Source organism: Andrena cerasifolii, chromosome 3 (genome assembly GCF_050908995.1).
Source record: "Andrena cerasifolii isolate SP2316 chromosome 3, iyAndCera1_principal, whole genome shotgun sequence".
In the NCBI taxonomy this organism is placed as follows: domain Eukaryota; kingdom Metazoa; phylum Arthropoda; class Insecta; order Hymenoptera; family Andrenidae; genus Andrena; species Andrena cerasifolii.
Window position 1 is genome coordinate 10,668,750 of NC_135120.1, and position 21,577 is coordinate 10,690,326.

A 21,577-nucleotide genomic window follows, 5' to 3' on the forward strand; every position below is an offset into this window, starting at 1 on the left:
GACAATCGGACCCTGGTGAACTTCGTGCCGCTCTCGAAGTAAAATTGCCAATCGAGATCGACCACCGGGGAGCGCGTAAGCGTTCTTTTTCCCATGCAAGATTTACGCCCCGCTGTCCCAGCGACTCGAATATTTATTAACCGCGATAGAATCTTACGTCGCGCTCGCAGCCTGAGCTTCAACCACCGGTAACATTGTCGACAACGAGAAGGCGACAATTTTCTATCTAAACGCGAAGGTTCCTGTTCAAATTCCATTGCAATTCTGACAACTATCTCTCAGATTTACTTTCTATTAATGTCAGTATTCGTGCGGCAGTTTATCAATTCAATATGGAAATCTCGGTTAAATTCAAGCTTCCGTCGATATTAAAACTGTTGCAGCTCATCTTCCACGTCCTATTACTCAAGCGTGCATATGTACACCGGGGATAAGAGATTGGAAAGAGATGGCCCAGAGAACGAGAAACGAGATCAATCATGCACGGATGGCTGACGACTAGAAATGATAATTCGTACAATTAACAAATTTGGCGGATTGCCCCAAGCTCTAAATAGGCGGCCCGACCTGGCCGGGTGTAATAACCTTTCTGTTTCTCTCATCTACACTGGGTGAGACGAATAAAAGTGGACGCCTTTCGAAGCTTTTCAATTGCCCAGGAGCACCACCGACTCCCTCGAACGTGGCGGCAACACTCTCCTCGTTAAAACTCCGAATTGAGTTGAACAGGAATTTAAAGTACCTTGAACCAGGATCCCCGTGGATATTTCGAACGCACGAATCCATCGATTCACCCTTTTCTTTTGCGGCAGCCGAGTAACGGTGGCGCTGAAACGTTTATAAACGGAAGCCCGCCGATACCGTAGCCGAACGTACACTTTTCACAGCAGTTTATGAGTTTGCGTTTTCTCCGCGTTACCCTAAACACCCAACCCGCCGGAGGTTTATTTATCTTGAGCAGGCTTACACGGGTACCAGCCACGCAACCATAATTTCAATTTAAATTCAATTACATTCTAAAGCTCCAGCATCTTGCGCTATCATGTTAAGATGAGATCCAGCTCGGTAGAGCGCGGGGGCAGGCGAGGGGCACCTCCGTGCTCAAACTTTTAAAAACTGCCGTTCGTTATTATGCTAATGCCATTCGGGGTGATAATGGAATTACGACAGACGCTCCTTAAGGCCGCTAAAGCGATTCCTTTCAGCGGAAGTGCCGAAAGAGGGACGGAAGTGATAACTCCTCTCGACTCGTTTGTATCCGGCCCATTATCACGCCACGAGTCTTTTCACCCGCAAAACGTGGTTCCTCAATGCCAACGCTGCCCCCCTCCCCGACATCTTTTGCGCGACTGGGAACCGTGGACACGCACCATGCGTTCTCTCTTCTGCTGGAACTAACTACACACTGCTAACGATAGAAGCAGTGGAATAAATCGACGAAGTACGACCAAACGAGGAGGTTTCGAATTTTAAAAGAACTGTATGCTCGATCGATAAGTTTTCGTGCTCTGTGGTTGAAGACGATAATCGACGGGTGCAGGGGATGATCCGTGGAGGTACACTGTATAATAACTCGCTCCATTTGCCGGTCCCGTTGACTCAGCGCTCTAAAATTAAACGCCGAGTTCTCTATCGTGCCTTCAGTTCATTAGTTACATTAAAATGCTACCCGCGCGCGCGGCCCAGGACTGCGGCCCCCCTCGATGCCCAAGTTCGATATTAGTTCAAGAAGTCACCATAAACATTTTGGCAGCAAGCCTCGACGGTCTTTGGCTAAATTCAGAAGGCAAAGCTTTGCCAAGAAGCCGAACGAGAACCTGTTACGACGTCCATTATCGGCTTTACAGTGGTTTACTGGATGATCGCGAAGTAAAGCACGGGAACTGCGAGCAGGAAACTTTTGTCAACCTCGATAGAACTTCCTCCCCCTTCAAACGTTCCTCGGCTCTGGAAATTTGCTTCTCATTAAAATTCGACGAGGTACACCTTCGATCAAGTTTCACGTCTCGATGTGTCTCACGATTCCACCGATATCTTCTTAATTTATTATTACAATTGTCGCAGATTTATAAGATACTAGCTTTACTACTCGGCTCCGCCCGAAATTTAAATTCTGATTTTATAAATAGAAACATTCTTTTTATTTTTATTTTTTTCGTGAAAATAGTCATTTATCTGGATTATGACTGAGAAACGTCACAAAAAGGTTCTCGACTCTTGTCGGCCTTCGAAACGGCCATACATACATATACGCATTTATACTTTGACTCTTGTCGACCATAGTAACGGTCAATTGTAATAAACGTTGTTGTTTTAAAAATCGAGCGTGTTACCGAACCAGCATTCATCCACGTAACAATTACGCTCAAAACAGTTTTATAGTATAAGATTTGCGACTGAAACACTGAATTTCAATTGATATATATTTTTTCAATCAACCAAGAAACAACCTCTATTATATATATATCTGTTCCCTATACTCCCGCTTTCTTGTGTAGCGAGCACAGAGTCCTCCGTAAATGAATAAAGAAATCAATTCCCCTGTCATCGATTTAATCCCCCACGGATCAACGAGAGTTCCAATCAATACACCTCGGGCCACGAACCGCGCGCTCAAAATCCGCCCACGTACCGGGGAGAAAATGATTTATCGCTACGTCCGTCGTTCGGGGCAATAAGCCGCGGTACCTTCAGAAAACAGGAATGATGGAGAATTACAAACGACCCGCGGGCCCGCAGCGAGGCACTGTTTTCATTTGCGAGATTTCGCCCGAGGAACACCTTGGTTCTATGGATTTCCAGCCTCCGGAGGAGAGAAGGGATGAAACGAGGGCAGAAGACGACCGAGGGTAAGTGATCAACGGGCGGGAGGAGCTGGAAGACGAACGCGGGCGCGGAATGACAATTCGAGATCCCTTTATAAGTGGACGATTGTTCGGGATAGTGAGACGGCGAATACAGTGAAAAGGGGGGGTGAAAGGGGACAGAGAGGTTGCGGGGGAAAAAATTGTAAAGTGGTGGAATTGATACGAATGGCCTGCACGGATCTTATACGTCCCCGAGGATCGAGCGGAACGATCGTGCCCGTCCAATTTATCCGAGATCGATGAACGATCCATCGACGCTCACCGGTCAACTGCTAATCCGTCAGCGCAGAGCGGTTCTCTCTGCTGGTGGTAAGAGGAGGGTCTGCACCCTCGATTTAGCCTCCGTTTCTCGATATTTTGTCGTCGCGCCGAAAAGCTTTCCATTGGGCTCGTCGAATTGAAAGCAGCTCGACCGAGAAATCTTTCGATATTGCTTTATCGTCCATAAAAATGGCTGTTTACAGCCTCGCCATCTCACCCACGGGGCCCGCGCTCCGCCGCCCCTTTTATCGACAGATAAATCGCCCGTTAGCCTGCCACCCCGCGGTTGTTTCTCATACAAGCCCATCCGTCGATCGTGACTTTTGTGTTGATGACGCCTGAAACGCTTTTGACTCTCGAGTAATTGAATGCCCGGAGGCTATGGGAACTTTTCGGAGGCAGGGACTGGACGATCGACTGGCTGGGCTAGGTTCCCAGCGTGGATCTTTTATTATTCGACTGTTGGACGATTGCTTTGGTCAATTATCAATGACGTCGATGAACTTTGGGGAGCAACGTTGGACACTCAGTTTCCTCGTGTAATATTAGTAATGGAGGGTTAAGACTATGCAGTGGCGGATTTAAGGGAAAAGGCCCAGGTTTCAAACACTCTGAGGGACCCATTTTTTTTCAGGAAAATAAAGAGGTCGTTTACTAAAAACGCGCTGTGCGTAATAGCGCAGAAAAAACTATAGTGTTTGGATAAAATCTTAATTTTGTTTCTGAAGACAGGGCCCTGGAGGGGAGCTGCTAGGCGGGGGACCAGGTGACAACTGCTCATCGGCCGCCCGTTGAATCCGCCACCCAGACATAATAGTAGAGAAATATAGAGAGGAATGGATGCGTGCAAGTAGCAGACGTGCGAGACGCGTACGTGCGAGTTTAAAGAATCAAGCATTTGAAGATTAACAAGCGAGGATCGTGTTTGTATCAAACGCGTGCAATCTTAACGTTACTGATGAGGATGTGGGCGCCTGATGCTCGAGGGGAGGCCGGCTAATTGAAGAGTGTCAGTCTGATTTAACCTCCGTCGACTCGTCGCATTATTATAATTTACGATGTGCCACCAGTTGTCACGAGCAACGCAGAACGAACGCACGGCCCCGTCTTTTTCTCGAAATGATAAAGTGAATTCTCAGCTTTATGAAGGATGCTCGTTCCGAGTCAAAGCCAATAGAGAAGAGCGACGATAAATCATCGAGGAGGAAAAAGCAGCAAGGTGCGCCATTGAAATACTATCCCTGTCCTAGGGTTAATTAATAAAGATTAAAACATCGATGGGTAACATAGGAAGTAACAATTTAAAGCCTGGGATAGCCAGCGCTCGGTGCAAGTAAGTCTGGATTTATAGGGGTCGCTATATTTCGCCAGAGGTAGGTTTCGACGCAATCCTAATCGAATAATTTCAAACACGGAACCGTGAGATTTAGGGACGATCAAACGCGCAGAGTCCAGATGAAATTAAAATCGCGCCGCGCTGCTCGTTGCGCAATGTATAATAAACAGTTACGTTTCGCTAAATTATTCAGTTAATATCGCGAAACGACAGGAGGAGTTGAAGGAGTTGACGTTCAACATGCACCGACGCGCGAAAGTAATTGTGAATTTAATATTACGGCGCGCGATACGTCATATTTGAAATGGTTATTAGTATGCACTCGGGTTTAGAGTGTACGCGCCGTATCCGCGGTGTGTATATAAATTTAATCTATCTTGTATCCTCGACGGGCGTGCTATCTTCCAGAACGGACCGTCAAGTTACTTGGCATTAGTCTACCTTTTATATTTATTCCTCGGTTTCTCCGTGGAACACACGGTGCGCTGTATCCGTCTCTCTCAGTCAACCGTCTTAAATGTAATTTATCAACCAACGCCAACTTCGGTTCATCTCCGCGAATTGCATTATATATTCCATCATAAACTTGAATTCGATGAAATATTACAACGAGGAAAAGTGCGGGGTGCGCCGCGGTGCCTCCCCTTCCAGGGAAAAGGTAGCATCAAATGGAACATCGTTCGGGACGGAGAAACGGGATGCGAAAAAGTACCTGCGGCTTCATAACGAGAAAAACTTCACTCGAACGTTATTCATGCTTGCAAATTACGTGCAAATTGTCGATCAAAGCCTTGAAGAGTATCTCCCGTTGTTTACGATACCTGTGGAATAAGGCCCGCTGCAGACATCCGATTTTTTAACGTGCGACGATGGTAACGTAATTGCGGTTTGAAGTACTATAAATTAAATTAGGCGATGTACACTTGTTTGCGACGACCGACGTCCGTGTACCCCTTTTGCTTGAACCGTAATCCCGGCAACGCAAAAGTAATGCACGTTAAAAAAATCAGATGTGTGCAGCTTGCATAAAACACCATTTTGCGACGATCTGATTCGCTTTATTAAAGCTGTATGGAAATGGAAGAAAAACGGGTCGATATTCTATCCCATGAATATTCATAGAACGCAGCACTGCGTGGAAGAAGCCCTCAAAACAGAATTCTCCGGTTTGAAACAAACGTGGAATCCGAAACTGATTAAAACTCCCAAAGCAGGCAAAATTTTCATACTCATTCTTCTTGAAATAAAGGCGCATCAATTCGAGAATCTGTATAGTGACAATTCCAGACAAAGCTGGCGTTTGATCCGCAGGACGAATATAAAGTGCCAGGCGAATTCTGTCACGTGACGAAGAACGTGACGACGATACACCGTGACCGATGACGGCGCGTGACTCACGAAAATAGTCAGATTCGGGGAATATGGAAATAAAAGACGATGTCTTTTACGACTTTCCGCTTCGTCCTCGACCCTCCCGAGCCCCTGACGTTTCATTAAAGGTAACGAGCCGTAACTTTCCCCCCTTTGGAAACACGATTCCGTTACCCCTATGCTCTCTTTCTTTCGCGGGCGAGAAGAACGCGGCTGTAATTTGTCGTATATTTAACGGGAGAGGCGGCCCCGCCGTGGATCGAGAATTTCCGTGACGTCGTTGCGGAAATGATTCCGCCCGGAGATTCCAGCGTGGATTCCGGCCGCGCGGATTAATACGTCGAAAGTAATGCCTCGTTTTACGACGGCGAGAACATCGCGGAAATGGGATCCGGAAGGCAGGAAATTTCATTCTCCCCGGGGTATTATTCGTTCAGTGAAAATACGCGGGCGCCCTTTTCATTTTTCTCTTAACCGCCACGACAAAATTGTTTTACAGTTCTTAATGGCTTTTCGTGGATGCACCCCTAAGCGTTGTTGCTCGGCTTTCAAATATAAAGAGAATGCAGCGTTTTCCAGCTGGTTTCCGACGAGCAACAGGCTTTTTTACTGTTCCGGAAAATTCGATCGTAGAATTTAGAATGATTAATATTAGTTTCTAATGGATTTGAACGAAGGGCGAGGCACCGTCGAACGTGCAAACTATCGATAGAAAGGAAATGCGGGAACAGTGCGACAGCTGCACTCGGTTACCATCGATTTTCTATTTCCTCGTCGGAGAAAGTCGCGAAACGAATAATCGCCGGGGGGGGATGGACGATAATGTTCGTTCGTGTTTATCTTACAAAATGTCGATTAGGCAGGTTCGACGATCCATTTCCACTGGCTGTTATTCCACGTTTCACGCGTTGGGCGACGGCCAAGTTTTTCAGTATCTCGATTTGTGTATGTCGAAAGTGAATCCCGAATGACATTCGCTAACCGAATTTTTGGCAAGAACTATGTATACCGGCAATTTCACTTCCTGGTTCGTCTGTCCATACCATTGCGTAACCATCGCTTCTGGTTGCACTGTCTAGCCACAACTTGCAGTACGAAGGAAGAGCAAAAGCGCTAGTTTATCTCTGTTGCTAAATAATAAGTCGTCGAAAAGTTTCGCCACGAATATATGGTCGAAGAGAACGAGAACAACAAGTGCCGTGTGCCATCCTTATGAATAACCAACGACGCATAAAACGCAAAGACCGTTACTATCAAAGCACGTGAATTCTCATGAATTTATTTATCGAACCATCCGCGTCGCGAAGTAATCGAGAGTAACGCTTCATCTTTTCAGCGCGTGCGCGCGCGTATTATTGCTGTGCAGGCTCGTTATTCCTAATTGAATAGGTCGATCGCGATGCGTCCAATTCGAGGCGCAGGTCGCGCGCGGCGAGCAATCGAAAGCCGGGGATATTTAATGAAGTTCCTGGAGATCCCGGCGTAAAAGTCTTTGAATGAATAAGCTCCTGCACGGTGGAGGCGGCGACAGGAGAATGTCAAGAACTAAACGCTTCGGCGGGAAACAGCAACGGCTTCGCTGCGTAATTGGAAAACTTCCGATGCCGTATAAGTTGCCGGAAGTTGCGGGCCAAGTCTCCGGGTCCGGTATCGGAGACAGCGAGCCTCTCGACGCTGCTGCCGGCCGATAAATCGCCTGGCCGCGACGCCGATCGCGCTACGATGCCTCGGCGAATCAATATTCATTACCTTCTTCCATTTCAGAGCTATTGGAATATTGATCGAAGTCCTGTCTAACCAGCTCTGTCGAGAGTCGAAAGTCAAACGGATTAAAACCACCCCTGTCGATCTTCATTGCGCATTCCCATTTTGGAATTGTTAGAATACCTGCTCAGGCATGGCGAGCCTGTCACGGAATTCCAAATTCTGAAGCTTGCCATCCCAGTGTCTGGAGGAAGAGGGAGGCATTTACAGGAACTGGAGTCTGATCGCGGTTCGTCTGCTTTCACGGTTAATACCCCCTAATTTTTCTCCATCGGGTGCCGCTCGCAAATAATAGATCACACAGAACGAGGAATTCCGCCTGCCCTGTTTTACGGCGCGGCGCTTTCTACTTCCCGCGGCTCAATATTTAAAGCTGTCCGACGTTTCCAGTTCGCATTCCGTCGCTGAATTATTTAGCCGTTGCGAGACGAAGGAAGTTTCGTCTGCTTCCTAGCGCGACGTTTTCAACTTTGCACGCCGTAACGTTTAACGTCCTGTAATATTTCTAGTCGGCGCTCCTCCCGAGTTCACCTGGGAGACGTTCACTTATTTACCCCTAATGCGCCCACCCTCGTTGCGCCGCGGAAGTCGCGTTAGTCACGCAGCGATTACCTTCGCTGTTGCTTCGCGGAGGAATCATACGTCAGGGGGGATGGCCGAAGAAAATTCTGGCGCTGCCGCGCGCGTGGAATGGGCAATTTGCAAATACGGCGCGTCGCACTCGAGGGAAAGCCATCGGGGGACCTGTCCACTTGAGAGGCCACTCCAAAGATGAAGAGATAGCTGGCAATCTACCTCTCGAGAACGAAAATTTCCCGACGCTGCGGATTATGGCGTTCCTGCGTCAGAGGGGAGGCTAGTAAAGGAGGGAAGGCGCGATAAGGGGCAAGAAACGAAGTTGAAAGAAAAAAGGGCAGAAATAAAACCAGTCACAGCAAAAGAACCAAGGGGGAGAAGTGAAAGTGTGCAAGAATGGCAAAAAGTTTCCTGATTTCTAAAACAACTGCTGCGACTGTTCGTGGAAGTATTTTCTCTCTTTGCTCCAGAGTTGCCTGCTTCAACTGTTTTGGCAATCTGACCGTAATAACAACTGATTTGTTCATACTGCAAAATTCAGATGAATGATTTAATTTAGAAAAGCAACAAGGAACAAGTTCCCGCAGAGGGTTTCCTAGCGTCTTGCTCTTTAGATCTTATCAACCAGGAACAAATCCCCGGCCATAAATCCCTCGAGTCGAGTTGAAGCCACTCCAACTGACCTCCACACTTTTACGTCACTCTGCATCACCGAGTCGATATTTATAAAGAGAGGTATGCATCAACGGTTATTATCGTCATTGTATATTTACAGCGACACGTTTCCTCCGTCATCTTTCCTGAGACTCGATGCTGAATGCAAATTCGAAACAAAATTTTTATTTAAATACTAGTTCTCTTTATTTAAGTGACATTCGCGATCGACTGGGATAGCAAATCCGCAACCAGCAGCCTACAACTTCTACACGATTTCGTAGAAATGTCAGCGAAGGGAAGCGCATCGCTGGCCATGAAAAAGCTACAAATTCTCTGCAACTCTTCGTCCGATAGGGCCCGCAAAAAATGTCCCATCGCCGTTTCGCCGAGGGGATGTTGCGAGAGAGATCAACATTTGTCTCCTCCTTCCGAGGAAGATCAACAGACACGACTGCTCTGTGCATCGCAAATTTGCCAGCGCCGTGACGCGGGTGTCGTGTTCCATCAAAACGGGATGTTAGCGGATAGAAAGTGGCCGGCTCGAATTTCGGTAGGACGATGCGAGAGCAACGTACCCGAACTGATTCGTGGTGCTCTGCCAATTTCTCAAGCTTCTTTACCTCGCCGTGTCACGGGTGGCTTCTACCACGAGCTATTTCTCTTCAAATCTATTACCAACGAGCTATCTGTATCTCGCGACAGAACAGCAGCAGTAGTTATTCCGCGATGGAAGCTTTGAATGAAACTTACCACTGCGGTCAACATGTGGCTGAAGAGGGATGCGCTTGGATCTGCTCTGTTGAGATTCAGAGCCTCTGCTGAACAATAGTGGAGAGACTAGTCGAAGGTGATGTTTCAAGTGAAAAGAATCCAGCGCCACTGGACCATCAGAAGATTGCAGATGCGAAAAGGAACGTTTGGTTAAGTCACATTTCCTCGGCTTACGCAAGCCCTGCGATCTTTTCTACATTGTACGCAGACACGGTAGAAATCCATAACGAGATCCATTAAATAAATTGAGTTAGCCGAGTGCACGTGTTCTCAATAACATATCAAGCCTAGCTCGGTCGCGAAGCTTCGTATATACGCTACAGCGACCGAAATACATTCAACCGTTTCGATTTATATTTTCCTAGGGTGCCTCCCTCCGTTTTCCGTTTCTCTGTATATCGAAAATAACATTAAGGAACATCGAAATAAACGGAGGTATTTCAAAGGAAGTCTCACTTTTCCTGATTAAACTTTTAACAGCGTTTCATACAAGCTACGTAACAATCGTCATAGATAAAAGAGCACGTCAGCATCCGTAGAACAATATACACTGTTAATCGTTGCGTACGCAAACGAAAAGCCTGTCATGGGAGAAACCATGATTCGTTAGCGGGGTTCACTGACATCGCGCGATAGGCGGTCCTGTAGCCGGGTCGAACCTCAAAATTGATTTCAATGCAGACAATTGATCCGCGAGATCAGCTGTGTTTGCGGGCCGCGTTGTTGTCGTTTCTGACGGCAAATATTGGTCGTCGCACTAACAAGACAGCGACGTTCGACTGCCTCGCGCCAGCGTTCTTTTGCCACGATTTTCATGGGTTTGTTCCATCGGCCAGCCAGCGTGCACTGTACACTGCATTCTGTCTGAATTCAATTTCACAAAAACGCGTCGCGACTGGCTGTGCGCCCCCCGAGTTTGTCGAATATTAACCCTCCATGGACGAAACACGCGTAATCATTGTTGGGAAAAATACTGCCGGTGCTTTCTATGTTTTCCATTACACCCACGCCCTACGGTTTAATTCGCTTGAATTTTCGCTTGCCATCGATCGTTAATAAGTGAGTCTTTCCCCTGCGACGCGTTGCTTCGAATGTGCTGTATCAGACTGTGGATTATTAATTGGTGAATTAAGTGGAGGACAGGTTGCTGGTATGCATTCAGCGATTACGCTTTAACGCGAGGAATGACCATTAATTATGTAGAGTGACTCGGTAATTTTATCACGCGAATGGCTCCGTAATAATGGCTGACGGAGGCGAATCTGTTCGGCAATAATCAGTGGAAACGAAAGGAGCTGCTTCGTTATAGGAACGATTTTAACGGAGAGTGTTGCGCGGACACTGGGAAAATCACGACACGTTTTGCTGCGCGGAATTTTCAGGATCCCCCGAGCTCGGGGAAAGCGCAGGCTGCCGTGGCTCCGCAGTTTTTCAAAACCGAGAGCCCAGATGCTTCTCTGTTCCATCGTCGGTGGAAAAAAGAAAGTCAAGGCGGTGTCTACGAGCCCGTTTAAATATAGCCGCGAGGTCTACGTCCATGCTCCCTCTGGAGTATTCACGCGCATATTCTCTCTGTTACTGCGCTATACGTGCACGAGGAGGGGCGGAGATAGGGCGATCAACGAAGCAACGGGCGAACCGAAGAAGGAGAAAACCATATTTTCTAGAATACCGCCGTTGCGCGCGTTTTCAAATATTTTCATACAGGCAGATTTAAACTCGATGCTTCCCGTGCAAAACCTCAATTCGTTCGCGATCAGGAGAAAAATGAGGAGTAACAAATATTCGAGGAAAACGCGTTTAAAGTTTCTGGGTAAAGGCGACGCTATAGGTTGCCGCTTCACGTTTTTAGCTGCCAAATCTACAATTTTGCGAATTTTACTACAAACCAAGCGGCATTTTATTGAGAAAAGATAGTACTTTCGGAAAATGCAATAAAAAATCGATTTTTCGACTGCCTAGTCCCCTTAAGGATGACACCTTCCCGACTGAACGTGGCCTCCTATTTTCCACGTTCCTCGACGAAACGTGTTACAATCCCGAAACGGAGGGACGATGAATAACAGCATTTTCAAGACTACTGAACGCCGACGAACGTTCCGACCGAATTGAAACATTTTCCCCGCGGCCGTGCTAAGCATACTGTTCCCAGCGAGTTGCACGGCTCGCGGGACGACAGGGTGTAAAATGTGGGATCGGATCGGACCTCCGCCCAGCTATCGGAAACACCTGTATCCGATGGCAGCGTCGAAGCGTCAAATGTGGACGCCACCCGCGATTCGTTAGTCGGTTATGCATCGTCGGCGTCCAACGCGAGCACAAAGCACTGACCAAATACCGGCTAGCCTCTCGGCGAACATAATTTATTGTCGGGCAGCATGGCGCGATGAAAAGCCCGGGCATTATCACGATGCTGCTTTTATCACCAGCCCCTACTGCTATTAACGCGCAATTTGTCGCGGGCTGTTTAAACGCTTAAACAGCCCAGCCAGCCCGGGCTGGTGTCTACAATTCTAGGGGGGCGATCGTCCGCCTTCGAGATTTGCTCAACCGATCCACGGAATCGCCATTCCCACTGCAGTAATGTAGTTCGTTTGAGGAAAGCGCGATCTATTAAGGGGCATAAATTCTCCACCTATCGTTGACTAGCGCTAGCTTCGATTATTAAATTAATCTGCCGGTGGAGTGTAACGAGAGCACTCGGGCGAATGCTTCCTGTTGGGAAAGAAGATTACGTTGGCCTCGTTGGTTTTGTGAAAATGTTTCATTAAAGTAGAGAAACGATTGCACTTGTTTATCGTGCTGTCGTTGGCCAAAACACTCGTGTAAACAGAAGCAGCCCCGTGCGCGGGGCTAGATCTATTTCAGACCACACGCGATCGCGTTTCTGAATAAATAATTGCACAGCGAACTTGTTGACACTCGCTGGAGACGGTCGCGCAATATTGAATTGCCGCGCGCCGAGAAGAAGCGGGGACTTTTTATCCCCCTCACCCGCGCGAAAACGACGAAACGCAGTGGCACGAAATACTCGGGAAAGAGCGACGACGAGTGCATTATCGTCAACGATCCACGAAGAGGCCTTCAAAGGCCACAAAACCCCCAATGAAACGAGCACAAACGTATAAATACCCAGTGGCACAAAAGAGAAATACGCGAAACATCGAAACGATTAGAGAACCGCGAGAGTTCGTCTATTCAGAGACGTCTGCATCGGTTGCGCAGCAGCGGTGCACGAGATGCATATGCATTTCCAGTCGGCGCTCCTCGGATCCTCGGATGGTCTTGCGCGCGGCGTCGAGAGGGTAAGAGGAATACGCTCAATTAAATCGCCCCCTGTCGACGTTTTGCCGTGGCAACAACTCGTCGTGAAATATTCACGAGAGCCGTTAAATCTTTTTCTATATCTTCTCCTCTTCCCTCGCCCCCTTCGACCCTCATTCCCGCCCCTCTGTCCCTCTTGGTTGGCTTCGACGTGTCCCACAGCCACGTCGCCTACTCCCTCGAATGTTTAATCCCTCCTCAAGCCCTGGCAACTTCGCCAGGGCGCGTGGCTGCCTTTTCAAAGAAACTTATTAACGAGCGATATTACACGCGCCATCCGTGATTTCCCACCCCTCGATGACGACGGTGTTCCACCGCTCTTTCTCGCCGTGGTTAATCGTTCGGTTTTTATCCCGAATGCCCGCGAATAAATAGGTGCGTTCGAGGGTGCTGTGTATTTTTATGCTGGAGCCAGCGAGCTTTTAAGGGGATATATTACCGTCGCGGGGTGTCACGTTTTAACGCGATACGATTAGTCGGTTCTTTCTCGCTCGAGCTTCTTCTCGCCACCCTTTCCCCCAGAGATTCGCGAGATTTATCGGTACTCGAGGGGGCGAGGGGCCAACGTCGAGGAACACGCCTCGAACACCTCCCTGTTTCCGGTGTTTCTTGTAACTTAAGGGGACCCCCGTTGCCGTCGTCGCCTGTGGAAAAGTCGTTCTATCCTCGTGCTTCGTATGGGATAATAACGGAGTCAATTTGTTTAAAATGCAGAGCAACGTGCGGCGACTGTATTTTCAAGTCATTTTTAAAACATTTTAAAGGGTTTCACACAGATACAACGATGTCACTTCCAAGTCACCCTTGCGCAAAGTGCAGCGGATCGAAGATAGGGATGTAACAGCTCGATGAATTTAAGGGGTTGCCGCAGTAAGGTCAGAAAAAGAACGATTCTTTGGGCATTCATTTCAGAAAGTACATGCATATTTTTATGGAAAGGTTTTTGTATTCAGATGGAGACAGGTTATTGTATTATGTTTTGGTGTAAAAGTATTTATTGCAAAATTGCAACTGATTTCCCGGAAGCTGTTTTTAGAAATACATTTCGCGGTGACCAACGTTATTCTGAGTTATCTAAAATCGAAAAGCAAAGAAGATTTAGGTAGTAAATACCCTTTCAACGATTGCATCTAGTACTGTACATCGTAATTTTTTATTTTAAAAATATTTAGCAATAACTAAGTTATTGTCCATCACTCGAACGTTCTCTAAAAAAGGCTTCAATCAGAAAAAATTCAGAAGAATTTACTTATTATATGGTATTGTCTAGTATTTGAACGAAGGTTTTTTCTAAATATTGATTTGGGAAAAAATGGCTGATGTTTAAAGTAAAAGTTTCAATGTTATCATAAATCTTGCCTGATTTTCGTCAATTAAAAGAAAACTAAGCATCGGATAAAAAAAATCCTTCGTTCAAATACTAGATAATATAACATACTAAGTAAATTCTTTTGAATTTTTTATTTTAGATGATCGACTTTCGAGCAGCAGTGGTCACCGCAGAAGCCTTTTTTTAGAGAACCATCGAGTGATACACAATAACTCAGTTATTGATAAATATTTTTAAATAAAAAAAAATACGATGCACGGTACTAGGTGCAATCCTTAAAAGGAAAAAAGATTTTTTGAGAAATGTGTTATAGCTTTTGAGTAAAAAATTTCCGAAGACCACCCTTTCTTTCGGCCTCCTGACTGAGCATGACCCCTTAATGTACCCTGAAACGATCCTGCGGATGTTGTCGACGTGCCGACAGAAGTTCTTGACGGGGAGGATTGAAATTAAGTGGAATATTTACAGAATTCGAGGACGCCAGCGTGCTCGACAGATGTCTCAGTTTGCACGAACTTCACCGCAAGAAGATGTCGCTCCGCGACCTTAAAGACCAACTTGTTCGATTTCGCGTCTAGGAAGTGGAACGCAAACACGTTGCACCCGGCTAAATTTATCATCGCTCCTCGCCGACGTACCTCGCATCGTTTACTCTAGCCCGCTACCGAGATCCAACGATCGACGAAATTGTCGTTATTACGTAAAATAATTCCACTGAGGGCAGCGTGCGTGATCAAATGTCAGCCTTAAATAAGAAAGTTGAGTGGATCACTCGCGCGCTTCGAATAGGCCCAGCTGAAACCGAGCGAAATGCCGCGAATGACGTTTCTTCCGCTAAAATTAGAGCTTTTGATGCAAACAACAAAGCATCTCCTTTATTCCTCATCCCGTTTTATCAATTCATAGCGCGCAGCACGGTAAGTGTCAGATTCGTTCGAATGAAACTTGATATATACTCACGTTTGAATTACGCACCTTGGAAGCATATCAAAATTGGGTGAAAGTCGTTTCCGTCATTTCAAAATGGAATAATGTATTCGAAACTAATACAAAAATAATTTAATGTCGTAGCCAACGCAATCGAATAGCTGTATTAGAACTTCAACTTCCAGTAATCTCATCAAATCCAACTACTTGCATCCACAAGAAAGGGGTGAGCCCAGTGAATTTCGGGAAGCGAAAAGAGCATTACCAGATTAGAATCTAGCACACCCAGGAAGCCAAATTAGTATACAAATCCTCCTGATCGAAACAGTACTCGATAAACTCGACCGCGCCACCGTGTGTCCGCAGATACGATTCAGCAGCGAGCACGTACGAAACCAAAACCACCATCGCGCCGGGTATTAAGATTCACCCGTCCGCAGAAATCCTTTCTGAGCTCTTCTCGCGCCCGAAAGGCCACGGCAACGAAGATACCCTACACCCCCTAGCCCATCCCCCGGCGCAGTCGTCTCTAAAGAACCCTATTCGACGGAGGCAAAACTCCGTTCCCTCGAGAGCTTTCTTAAAGCTGCCTGAGATATCTTTTATCGGGCTTCGCCGTGAATATCCCCAATGGAAAGGCTCGACAGCCGATCGGTCGGTCCGTCCGCTCTGTTTGAAACTCTACACCCGGTGCAGAGGGTGCTCGAAACCGAACGTTCTCTTTATAAACGACAAGCTCGTGAAAGAAATGCAAGCGCATACGAGCTTCCCTATTTCTTACAATCAAAATCTCATATTACTTTGTCAAAAACTATAGCTCTAGCTTTACTATCTAGAAAAAGTTGGTCACCCTATTCCCTAAAAAAAATGGTTTTCCATGCTCCCATTTCTTGGGACGTAGGTATGTGGTACATACCTGTCGCTTGCAAAACGAATACCCCGCACTGATAAGGCGAGGCTAATGCAACCACCCTGTACATCGTAAATCGTACGTGGTCGGCAGCGATCTGCGACGCGGGTGCGCGTATTCGTGGCATAGGCAGAAGGAAGGGTTTATACGAGCACACCGCCGCCAGGCAGACGTCGTCTGGGAAAGGCCCAGGCTAATTTTGCTGGCCGCGGATACAGGGCGACCTGAGGCCGTCGTATGGGCGCGTTTCCGAGAGGTGCACAGTCGGGATTCGTGCTCTGTAGCCGGCCAGTACCAGCTCTTGAGTAAATGTTTACTACCTCCCCGCGCCGCTACCAACCGAACTATATTATTATCGGACATGTTGCCTCGCGTTTCGGGCTTGGGCACTGTCTGGCCATGGACTGGCCCTTATCTACTGCAGCCGCTCGGTTCCCTACTGTGGGCCACGTATAATAGCAGATAGCACTGGCGTACATAGAAATTAGTGGCGCTATTAAACTATGAATCTTTGTAAACAGTTTTCCACTGAATAACTGAGTATCTTTTCAGATACTAACCGTTGAAAAGCGTTTTTTAACCGTTGAAAAGCGTTTTTTAACGGTTAGTGTAAGGGCTATGTCTGTTAAGATTTATCTTCACACTTTGTGTGGCTTATTATTGATGAATTTACCCACTGCATTTATTATGTTAGTTATGCTATTTTGTGGATCGAGTTTCAGATCAATTATTCATTGACATTTGTTTGATATTTGATTAACCGCGGCTTGGCTGCTGCACAAGGATTTCCGAAGTCAAGCTAGGAGGGAACGGGGTGGCTAATGAAGGTAGGATTTCAGCGATGTAGCGAGGAAGGCCAGTGTGCTCGGTTACGTGTAACACGAAGGCAAGGGAGCAGCGCGTCACCGTTGTGGTTACATCGCAGAGATATCTTAAATTCTCAGTATTTTGTAAACAGCAGCTCGCAAGAGACAGAGGCGGCAGTCTTTGGGCGATAACGCTAATGGACTTCATTTACATTGCATAATTGCACCGAGTGAGCAGTCCGCGTTCGGATTATGCGCGACGCTGTGACGAAGGAACGAGATCCGCCAGAGATACTCATTTGTAGCGCACGCTTTTCTTCGACACAGCGAGATAATGTCGCGAACGGCGCTTCAAACGTGCCACTGCAACCTCTGGAATAACGTAAATTCTTGCTGCGCTGAATCGAACTAAACGATTGAGTACGCGTGCAATTGACGCGATTGTTATTTGCTACGGTAAGCTTGGCAATGGTTGCAGTTTCTAAGACACTCACTAGTTGGAACCTGGCAGTTTCGACTGATCGATTCTAATATCCTACTAAGGTGAATGTCCCAATTTCTGCTCATGTCCCCATTTCTGATCATTTCGTATTTTTTGTATTATTATATGCGTTACGTTTGTACTACAGTTGCAACAAAATAATTATATATTTCATGAGCAGAAATACGGACATTTAGAGGATTATATATTTAATTACAAATTACTAACAGTTAACAATCTTGAAATATCTTTCTTAAATAGTTTTTCAATTGGTTGATTTATTATCAAACAATTAATCACTTACTCTGCAAATTTTGATCACTAACAAATTTTTTACACCTTCTTTATGACGAGTAACCTCTTAAATGAGCAAAAATTAGGACATTCACTTTATTCTTTTTCAGTATCGATGCATCTTCGGACTCTGCGTGTACTTATATCCGAATATGCTAATCTTACAGTAGAATATCAGTAGGTAAATTCTGTATGCACATAGATGACCACAGTAGCTATCCAAATAAGGAGCGCAACAGGACCCCATTTTCAGAATGCATCCCCATTACCTACGCACAATTCATTCAGTCCGTATACTTCGAAAGAGAAGTTAAAAGATCCTCTTCTCCAAGCACAGCATCGCGTGGGTTAATAATATCAATAACAGCAGCGCGAAGCCCAATGAACGCGGAACGCTCCTCAGCACTCGTACAATTAAAGGCGAAGTAGAGCAACAGCGTCGCGACGGACCTGAATAACAGGCGTAAACTATTATGTCCGATCGACCAGGCGGCGTTAGATCCTTTATCGGCAGCCACTTGTTAGGCGGCGGTTTTTTTTTTCGTGATAAGGCGAAACAACGTCAGCCCTGTGCACGACGCGGTGCTCTCGTATCCGAGATGCGAGATAGCGCGCGGCTAGTGTCACTTCGCACGCCGTTGCATACGAATGCAAATCGTCGGCGTCCATTACGCGCTGGCTCGACCGTGCCTCTCGCGATGCACTCTTGCCGGGCGCACGTGGTTAAATATCGCCGGCGACGTCGATTCTATCGGACGAACAAGAGTTACGCTTATCCGAGCTGAAAGCTGACGGTAACGACGATTTTTCTTGCTGCCTGAACCGCTGATGAAAAACACATTTTGCTGGATGCTTTGTGCAATCCGCTGCGCCTCTGTGCTAATTTCACCGTGAGGTAGAAAAAGCCTGTTGGGGACCTAGCTAATCTAGCTGATGCCTACGGAGAAAGAGCTTACCTAGAGAAAGCAAGAGAAATTCAATCGAGGATGATAAGTTGGACCCGAGATGACCTCCTCAAGAAGTATTGTAGAATCATAATTTGAGACATTCAGAGCAGAAACGGACTAACCCACATTTTTTGCGAAATTGAGTTAGTAGCAATAATATATTCCTCTTGGAGTTCAACGATTGTCACCGTTAGGCTTTAGGCCTAAGGGGCTTTTTTCTCTATTCTGGAAAAGGCAGGTGGAGAGGCTTGGCTGGGACGAACAGCGTCGACAAAGACAGTCTACGAAATGTGATCAGACTGTGCGTATTGTGTTCTTGCTGGTTAATGGTTTTCTTGTATACAACTATCTTTTACCATTCATACTGATCCGTGGCTACACTGCGTGTTGATTTAAGAACTATATAATAAAATATATTTGTGTTTATACTGTGGTATTAATTTCAACTCTAGAGAAGTACTTCTAGCAATTCCAACAGGTTATAGTAATCATATAAAGTAGGAAAAATTATTCTTTTTTCAATGTGGGTTAGTCCGTTTTTCCTCTTAATGGCTCATTTGTGGTGTAGGCGTGACGCGAGTGTTTACTAATGTAGACAGTGCAGATTAATATCTGAAAGAGTTCTCCTACAAATCCATGCGATAAGTGTCTGGGGTGTGATCGATTGGCTGCTGGCAATTATAACGCGATAAAAGGACGTGTTCGAGTATCAGGGTGGAGTGAAGTGGAGCAAAGGGACTGTGCTCCGCTGGAGGGCTGTTTCCTTTGAACTATCCGAATGCTCGACAAAATCATGAGGACACGTTTCGCCGTGGTATATACGGAGACCGTTCTCCTGCTTCTTTTTAAGCGGCGTGTCCTCGAGAATGCTTCCCATCCTGACACCAGCGTCAATTATAAGTTTACCGTTCCGCGTCGATTTAATGAAGACGCCACGCGACGAGTCCCAATTAGCGAGTCGCAAGTGTGGCTCTATAAAATCACCAGCTCCTGGTCGCCTCGTCGATCGGGTCTTTCACTCCCCACGCGTGTCCAGGCTAGACGTTGGTCGTGATCTACAACGCGGTCCCTCGGACACTTACGTAGCTCCTGTAGGACGCCATGACGCAGCGAAGCAGCCCTCCTGGCGCGAAAGCGAAAGGACCCTAAGTGCAGAGAGCGCCTCTGGCCTCGTGCTCCAGCCGGGATCACCAACCACCATCAACCACCATCAACCACCGACACCCACAACCATGGACACCACCGAACCACCACCAGCACCAACACTGACACCACCACCTGGACTAGCACCACGGTTCGTTTCGCCCGCGCCGCGGCACCGCTCGAAACCGAAACGAAACGAAACGAAAGGAGAGCGAGCGAGACGAGCGCCGACGGGGGGATGCGGAGGAGCAGGACGAGGAGAAAGTACAGGGGGATCGGAGAGAAGATCGTGGAGGTCAAACGTGGCGAACCGATCGAAGAACGAACGGTTCGACGAGGCGTCGTCCCCGGCGGCACGGTCTCATAAGAGAAGAAGGAGGAGAGCGCTACGGAGGCGCTTCGTTTCGGACGAAGCTCGGACCCTGAAGAGCCGGCGACCCGCGAGGAACGCCGTCCTCCCTCTCTTTCTCCGTTCTTCTCGCCTCGTCTCGCCTCTTCTCTTCCCTTCGCTCCCGTTTCGACGGCTGTCTCTCCTCCTCGTCTGTCCGTCGGGAACGACAGCCGCCCGAGCGGTCCTCTCGCTCCGCCTCGCGTATCGGCTTCTCTCGTTCATTCGCTTCTCCGTTCAGTCGAGCCCTATTTTAAGAATAGCTTTTGCTTTGCGTCCTCTCCGCACCGGCCGTGCTGCCTCCGCGAGGCGCGAACGCTTCCGTGCCCACCCAAGCCCAGGATGCCGCGAGCGCGCCGCGGCCTTCCGAGGGAGCACGGCCCCCCGAGGGCGAACCTGCGCCGAGATTTACGGGCAACGGGCGAGGGTAGCCCCTGCTAAGCTGATAGCTTACCAAGGAGCCTCCTCGATGATGTCTTATCGAGCCGGGAGACTGTTATCGAGTTAGCTCCGGGTTCCACGTGGAATCTATTGGTTGCAGGGATGGCCCCTAGTGCTCGAGACACGTTGCGGAAACGCAAGGAAACGAAACCCTTCAGACTGACAGGTACCAAATGTGTCTTTCATTCATTACAAGATCGTGTGAGCTGCAAGCACATGTTTACGTGGGTGTACTCGGGGATTCAGATGTTGGTCCTCAGGAATGTTGCTGCTATCTTTCCATCTTGTGCATAGGAGCATTTTATTTGATTCACGTGACAGATTCGTCGCATACACTCTCCTCCTTTCCGAACTTGCAAAATCCTCGCAAAGAATCTCTTGGTATACCATTTGTCAACCATGAAGTTTATCTTGTTGCACTCCTCGTGCCGCTCTCCCTTTCATTTCGACTTGCATCATCTATTGCATTGACTTGCTGGGAGGCATCGAGGAAATTGTACTTCGGAAGGGCGTTTTGTGGGAATAGCGCATCCTCTGACAGAATCTCTCGCGAGAGGATGAGACATTCTTCGGGGGAAGAAGAGGAATTACTCCGCGAAAGAAGATTCTCCAAGGAACCGTTCTTACCCAAGCGCTTTGAGGGAGGACGCTTGTGCCCTGAGAGGATTCCGAACGAGGAGAATTATTCTTTCGAGTATCGGGAAGGCTCGAAAGCGATTACGTTTCTAACAGGTTCTAAGGGGGACAGAGTACTTTTACCTTCTTTTCAACCGCTCCTTATTCAATGATGCACGGAAAGATTCCAAGGTATTAATTGCTTAAGGTACCCAAAGGTATTCAATAGGAGCGAACGGTACATCGCTGGGAAGAAGATCCATTACTCCAGTAACAAACTTCTACCCACTTCCGCGACTCTTCTTGCGAGAACGGATGACGTTTCCAAGTGCCCGTACGCAGCGCGTGCTCTCTAAATAAAATATTCA

The 21,577-nt window shown here is 47.3% G+C and overlaps 1 protein-coding gene across 1 annotated transcript in view; it reads right to left on the reverse strand.

The window, feature by feature from the left end:
* The window catches only part of LOC143367193 (uncharacterized), a 32,568-nt gene extending 12,251 nt beyond the window's left edge, over nucleotides 1-20,317 (reverse strand). Inside the window, 1 exon segment of the mRNA XM_076808818.1 lies at nucleotides 19,705-20,317. Within this exon segment, the coding sequence (XP_076664933.1) occupies nucleotides 19,705-19,725 (21 nt within the window). The 5' untranslated portion in view covers nucleotides 19,726-20,317.
* Nucleotides 20,318-21,577: the final 1,260 nt, after the last annotated feature.